General features: G+C 53.8%; 1 protein-coding gene across 5 annotated transcripts in view; it reads left to right on the plus strand.

Moving 5' to 3' along the window:
* The window catches only part of LOC106741053 (proteoglycan 4-like), a 112,218-nt gene extending 104,944 nt beyond the window's left edge, over positions 1 to 7,274 (plus strand). For all 5 annotated transcript variants that reach the window (XM_014612630.1, XM_014612629.1, XM_014612632.1 and 2 more), the window contains 4 exons: positions 146 to 2,593; positions 4,168 to 4,341; positions 5,117 to 5,191; positions 5,282 to 7,274. In XM_014612630.1, the coding sequence (XP_014468116.1) occupies positions 146 to 2,593; positions 4,168 to 4,341; positions 5,117 to 5,191; positions 5,282 to 5,332 (2,748 nt within the window). In that variant the 3' untranslated portion in view covers positions 5,333 to 7,274. The remainder of the gene's footprint in view (positions 1 to 145; positions 2,594 to 4,167; positions 4,342 to 5,116; positions 5,192 to 5,281) is intronic.
* The last annotated feature ends 83 nt before the right edge of the window (positions 7,275 to 7,357 follow it).

Genomic DNA, 7,357 nt, shown 5'->3' on the forward strand with positions numbered 1-7,357 from the left:
CCCCCCCCCCCACGTGAAATAACTCCCCGCTTCCCAATCCGCCTAGACATCGAGTTACGGTAAACCGCGACGGCGATCCTGACGATACCGCCGCGGTCTTTGCGCTCCGTCACTAAAAGGAACCTCGCTTTCGATGCTGTTTCAGGGTGGCGAAGAGGCCGAGAACACAACGGCAGCGGCGAGCGGCAGCCCCACGGATGAGAAGTCAACGGTGAGCAGTCCGTCGGCGGACGAGCAGGTAGCAGCCGCGGCGCCGGTAGCAGCAGCCGCGGCCAGCACGCCGGCCGAAGCGAAGGAGGAGGCCGCCGTCACGGCGTCGCCAGCAGCCGCTAGTCCGGCCGAGGAAAAGAAAGAAGAACCCACTCCCTCCGCCCCCACTCCCGTCCCGTCTGCCGAGGATAAGAAAGAGGAGGCGGTCGTCGAAAAAGTCGAGGCCGAGAAAAAAGTAGTCGAGGTCAGTCCAGCCGCCGGTGGTCGGTCCGCCGACCCGATAGAGGTCCCGGTCTTCCGAGTCCAGCCAGTCGCGACGCCGTCTATCATTGAGAGGAAAACCAGTGAGGACCTCCCGTCCCTGCCCCCGTCCAGTCCGCCGCCAACCCCCATAGACCCGTCGCCCTTGCAGCAGGCTCGGCAGGCCGCGGCGAGCGCCACCGCACTCGCCGAGGCGCTCAAGCTGCCCGCCGAGGCTGCCGCCGACGAGGAGGAGGAGGAGGAATCGGCCGCCGACGTGTTCCCGTCCTCCCCCCGCGAGTACGATTCCCAAGAGAGCCGCGTGAAACCCGCCGCGTCCTCCCCGGTGTCGTCCGGTCCCTTCTCGACCTTCGTCCCCGCGGAGGTAGTAGTCGAGTGCCCGCCGGTGGTGGAGATCGAGTCTCGAGATCGAGTCGCGGAGAAGGTGGAGACGTTTGCGAGTAGCCGTGACAATGAGAGGGGCGAGATCGATCCGAAGGTAGAGAGCGTGCCGGAGAGCCCGGCGGAGGAAGCGTGTGAGCGGGGAGGTGAAGAGGGGACGACGCCACGAGTGGCGGATACGCGCGACGATGGGCCGCTCGCCGAATGCCGACCTGGCTCCCAAGATCCGCTCGTTAACGTCGAGGGAGGAGTCGAGGACGCGCGCGACGAAAGCGGGATCTCCGCATCTCCGGAGGTGGTGAGGCCGACGACGGATCGAGGCGAGGCGGCGGAATTGTCCGTGGTGATGAAAGTTCCCGGCGCGACGGATAAAGTTGTGAATGAGACGCTCGTGGTGGAGTGTCAGATAAAGAGCGAGATAAATAACGGAGGGGATGACGCTGCGAAGACAAATGTATCGGCTGACGCCGGCGGATGTAATGAAAATGCAGCCGTGGTCGTCGCACCGCCGGCCGAGATTAAAACAAATAGCCCGTCGGCAACGCGGCGTCTCGAGGAGACGGCAGAAACGGAGAATGCCGCGGGGGACGCTGCGCCGATGGGACCGCTCGAGGAGAAACGTTCGGTAGATGAGGAAACGGAACGACCGTGCGGGAGAGCGGCGGTCGAGCCTGAACATAATTACGCGAGAGACGCGCCGAGAGAGGCCGGAGAGGAAGGTGCGACGGTCCCCGTCGCGAGCGAGGAACCGGTGGATCCCGAAGGAGTAGGCCTCCTCCCGTCGGACGAGACCGTTCTGGTGGAGGCCAAAGTGGCGGTTGTCATTCCGGAGGACGACAGCGTCGAGGAATTGACCGACACCACGGAGTCCGTGAAGGCGATACCGGAGACCGACGAGGAGAGGATCGAGAACGAGCCCGAGTCGGACACCGCGCTGCCCACGGAGGAGACTCTGATCTCCGAGGAACTGGAGGACGCGCCGTCGATCGACGCGAAGACGACGTCCGAGGACGACGTGTTGCCCCCTCCTCCGCTGTCCGAGGACGCCGCTCTGTTCGGCGCGGGATCGCTCGCCGTGAAAGAGGATCCGGCCACCGCGGAACTAGCCACGGCGTCGTCCCTCGCGCGAATCGAGCAAATTGAGGAAACCGAAAGTTACCTCCGCGCGACACCACCGGACGGCGAATCCTGCCTCCTGAGCAGTCCGGAACCGACGCACTGCTCGTCCGAATTCCCAGACCCTCCGACGGAATTCCCCTCGCTGGAGGTCGGCGAGAGTCAGTCGAGCGAGCCTCAGATGTCGTCACCTCCCCCGTCCTTCCCCCTCGAGAACATACCCGAGGCGATGCCGCCCAGCTTCGACGATCCTCAGTCGTACATCCCGAACGCGTTCGAGCACGACCCGGCCAGTCCGAGAGACCCGACAGAGACACTCCTCACGCCACCCTCGAGCCCACCGGCCTCCCAGTCCTGCGCGAATCCCGTCGCGTCCGGCATCGCGGCTAGCGCGAAAGATCGCCCTCCGCAAACCCTCTCGCACGACGGGGACGACCGGAGCAATCGCGAGTCGCAGACGACGACGACGACGGGGTCGTCGGTGAGCGCACCGACTCCCTCGGACGTTGAGTTGAAGGAGAGGCTGGCGGCCAAGTGCCTAGCGGAGACCGAATGCCAGGAAGAGGCCTTGTCGTGTCAGTTGTCGACCGCCGTCCTGTCGGCTGCCGCCCAGGAGCATCACCAGGTGACTAACATGCAACACAACCTCCTGGCATGAACGCGGCCGGCCAAATCTTCTTTGGCGGGCGCTTCGTTCCACGTTTATCTACGTCGTACGGTCCGCACAAAATATGCTGTCTCTGTGGTTATACTCCGAAAGAAATCGGCTCCCTCCGTTCCCCCCCCTCCCGCCGCACCTCCCACACGGAATCCATCCGGTGCTCTGTGTCGTCCGGGGTATTGACGCGTATCGAGCCTCCGCTACCTCGAATCCCCGAACTACGTGTGCGCCTCCCACTTAAGCAAACACCTTTCCGCCTTTCCGCCCCGTTCTCTCGACGAAGGGTAACATCGAATGAGACTGACAGCGACGTCCGGGAGATCTTGCACGATTCTCGTACGACTTGGTCGCTTCTCGCCCCGCTCGGTCGGTCCTCGGAGTCCGCGGTGTGTGTGTGTATGTGTGTGTGTGTGCGTGTGTGTCCCCCCTCCCCGTTCCACGGAAGCTCCCACGAAAACTCCCACGAAGCTCTCCCACGAAGCTCTCCGCTCCAACGCCTGAGGGTCTCGTCTCGTATGCATCCTTCGTTCTGTCGAACGTGATTAACAACAAAGCCTTACCTCTCTCTCTCTGTCTCTCACTCTCTGTTGCTCGATGTCCTCCGCCGCTTCCGCCCAGCTCTCCCATACATATATTATATTACCACGATTATACCGATTATCACCACCTGTGTTGTTTTGCCTCTTGGTTTTCTTGACAATATTAACACGACTTTTATGCCGACTAAAGTAAAGGATCGGATCATACGCTGTAGTAGAGCATCTCTCCTAATAATTTAGCGACGCGCGGCGCGGATCCTTGCGCGCTGCCGCGCGATGACCCGATGTTACTTCTTGTAGAGGACTGTCGTCTTTTTTCCCCTTCGTGGAGTCGCTCTTGTTACTAATATAACATAGAACGCCCGAGTTTAGAGGTACCTCTAGTGTGAAATCTCATTGATAGACGTTGATAGTGAGAAAGAAACAGCAGTTGGACTAAAATGGCACGCGCGCGTGGTAGCTGGCGTTTTTTTTTCTTTTTTTTTTTTCTTTAGGTAGACGATAGACGCGCGCTCTTAGATGAGCTCTCTCGATACTGCCGTGCTGCTCTTCGTAATTTTTGCATCTGTTGTGTCGTAAGCATCTTGTAATGCGCATGCCGAGTTTCTCTTAGGGCTTCGTCAGCGGGATATTCTCAATTCTTTGCGCCGCCCGAAGCATGACCGGACCGATTCTGCCCGGGTACATTTCGTCGCTTGCACGCACTCATGTAATCGTACGTATCGACATTCGCGGAAGCGGAAGAGAGAGAAAGAGAGGGGTGGGAATAGAGAGAGAGAGAGAGAGAGAGCTCTCTTTCTCTCTCACGAGCTACTCTCTTCTTCGGACGAGAACCGCCCGGCAGAATCGATCCTGCGTCTCTCTCGTCCACGTTACAGCATGTTGGGGTTTGGATTTAAGGAAACTGAGAGACGAAAAGAAAGGGAGAGAGGAAGAGCGAGAAACAGCAAGGAGGATGTGTGCGACAAACGCGTAACGAGCAGAAATGATATTTTACAGAGCGCCGCTCCGGAAGTCGAGGCGCCGGTAGAAAACAACGTGGCCCATGACACCAGCACGACGGACTGCAACGACGAGCCTCCTAAAGTCGCACCACCGGCTGTCCCGACCGAGGCACCAGCCTCCCCGCCAACAGCTCCGGCCATCACCGAGGACGTCGCCTCGGTCACCAAGGTGATATATACATACGTTCGCAGTCTAGCCTCAGTCTGAAGATTATAATCATGTACGCTACGTCCGAGCTATTATTAGCCCGGAGTGAGTCATTGACGATGATGCGGATTGCGTCGATCGATCGTTTTGTTTCGAGCGCACGTACAGAGAGTATCTTTTTTGACACCTCCGCACGCAATATCGTGCAGTTCATTTTGCCAGCGTCGCTGATTTTGCTTATTCACGCGTCCTTCGTGTAGCGTTTTAGTGTGAGAAAAATTTGAAAGTAATATTCAATTATACGGCGATTTGCACACAAAGCGAGATCGCAAAACGCTAGAGAGAGAGAGAGAAAGAGAGGGGTGACTTATATAACTTTTGCAAAGGTCGTAACCCGAACTTTCTGTCTTGAAGAGTCCGCTTGAGTTTCTAAAGTCTTAATTATTGAGATTTTACGCACGGGCAAGATTTGCGTGAAAAGATACAGTTTAATGATGTATGTATCTCTCTCGTTGGTGTCTGCACGATCACCGGATAAAGGTTCCTTTAGGTAGTTTGAATATAATGGGATACTTGGTAATTGATATGATTCTCGCATACATGATGATCGCCGAGAGATCATTTACGCTCCGTGAGCGTAAATGAGCCTGAAGGTCATTATCGAGTATACTGACCGACGAAGATTAATTGAGCGAAGGGGCCATCTGATCATTAATATAGACGACTGCACTTTTTATCTTTACAGTGACTGAGCAGTCATTAGCGCCATTAATGCTCTTATTCTCTCTCTTTAAAGGCTATCGAGGAGATCGACATAAGTGATAAGGCGGTCGCAGCGGCAGTAAACGAAGCCATCGAATGCAACACAAACGTAAGTGTTCTTTAACCTCTTATCCTCCGGTTGACTCGGACTGGCGTTCTTGCACGATCGATTAATACATCCCCTTCCTTTCTTTCGCAGGAAATCATCGCCGACGCGCACCACCAAAACAACATAAACGAATACGAATAAGCGCCACTAACTGAATTGTATTTTGGGAAGAAGAAAGTTCTTTTCTCTCGTTAAAACCAAAAAAGTATATTATATAGATATGTATATTTGGACCATTCCTCCAACTAAACAGAAAAAAAAACGTTCTTTCGTTACGAGCAGCAAAAGAGGAAAACGGGGCGACGACTACTACGACGATGACGACGACGACGACGACGACAACGACGACGACGGTGATGTTACCGCGGCATCGCCTATATCGCAATGATATAGACTCTATAGTAGGCCTATTAAATATTAGACGGCGTTTGGCAGCAGGGCGAACGAGAATACACGTACGAGAGAGAAAGAGAGAGAGAGAGAGAATCTACGATCGTATTATTTAAGGACGGATTTACGAGGTCATGCACCGGGCGAACGTTCGATTCTGGAGGAACACGATGTACACGCACATACACACACGTATACATAAATTCGTACACTAACACGCGCATATATACACCATTGCCGTTTGCGCACGGAGTCTCTCTCTCACAGAGTAAAAGCGATACTCGTCATTCTTTGTGGCACGCGGTTAGTTCGCCGAATCTCTTAGCCGCGTGCTCGACCGCGGGCTACAACGATATCGGCCCTGCTGTGTAGAAATTTATTAAAGTGTCATTATAATTGTTACGGAGGTAAGTCTAATATGCTCGAACAACGCGCGACGGACAAAAAGCGATGATAGGAAGGAGCGATTAATTAATGATCACCGGAGAGGGTCGATAAGGGGGAAAAATCGTTCGTCGTGCATTCCAGAGGAAATACTCATTGGATGGCGCCCTGCCGTAATTACGTAACTATTGTACTCTATGAGAGCGAAAGAGTGTGTACAAGAGAGAATGCGAGAGAGAGAGATTGAGTGCGAGTGAGAGAACGAGAGAAAGAGAGAGAAAGCAAGAGTCGAAATATAAGGGGGGAGAAGAGATTCGCGAGAGTCAGGCTGTGCGTGATGTAGCGATTGACGGTGTGAAAGGGGAAAGAGAATGATAGCGCGCGGAACAAGAGAACCCGGCGAGATATATTGGAGCCACAGGCAGTGTGTGTATGCGTGGCAGAATGGTATCTTCGCCGCGGTGAGAGCGGGAATCGGACGGAAGTACACGAGAAATGAACCGGAAAAGAGAGAGTGAGAGAGAGAGAGGGAGAGAGAGAGACTGTGAGAAATGATTGAGAGAGCGACTCGTGAGACATTCGGCAAACGAGCAAAACAATCTCACTCGCGACGCGACTTCGGGAGAGAAAAAGAGATAGATAGAGAGAGAGAGAGAGAGAGAGAGAGAGAGAGAGAGAGAGAGACGCCATCCGATCTGTTATTATTATTTCGCTCGTGTTTTCTTCGCGGTCCTTGGTTTCCCTTTTTCCGTTTTACATCTGTACAATCGAGACGTATTACGTTGTTGTAACGAGGAACTGCACTTTTTTTTTTTTCCATGACTTTGGTACGTGCGCGCGCGCGCGTGCACGCATGCACGCACGCGCTTGCAAGCACACGAGGAGAAAGAGAGAGAGAGAGAGAGAGAGAGAAAGAGAAAGAGAGAAAGAGAGACGTTGACACACGACACACGCAAAGGGACATTTACACCGCGTATACGTATATACGTACCATGGAACATACGAAATAAAGTATATACAGTAAGTCGAAACGAGATGTAAGTGATATATTAATCTAGACTATAGAGAATGCGTTTGTGTAAATTCGGCGTTTATTCGACATGCTACTTCTCCAATACAAGAGGGAGAGAAACACTTACGACGAAGCCTAATCGTAATTTTTATGATAATCATTAAAGTATCGCCTAATTACAATTTACTACGAAGACATGCACAACTTACCACCCGGAATGGTACCTTTTTCAAGTTTTTCATACGATGTTTCTACGTTTATACGGATCTCCAGAAGTAAAAGAGTAATTATTACGTACGAGAAGCTTTTTTTATTAAGACCGTAGCGTAGATCGTAAAGTTAAACGAGAGAGAGAGAGAGAGAGAGAGGGAGGGAGGGAG

The sequence above is a fragment of the Dinoponera quadriceps genome, unplaced genomic scaffold, assembly GCF_001313825.1.
Source record: "Dinoponera quadriceps isolate SergipeBrazil2010 unplaced genomic scaffold, ASM131382v1 scaffold367, whole genome shotgun sequence".
Classification (NCBI taxonomy): Eukaryota; Metazoa; Arthropoda; class Insecta; order Hymenoptera; family Formicidae; genus Dinoponera; species Dinoponera quadriceps.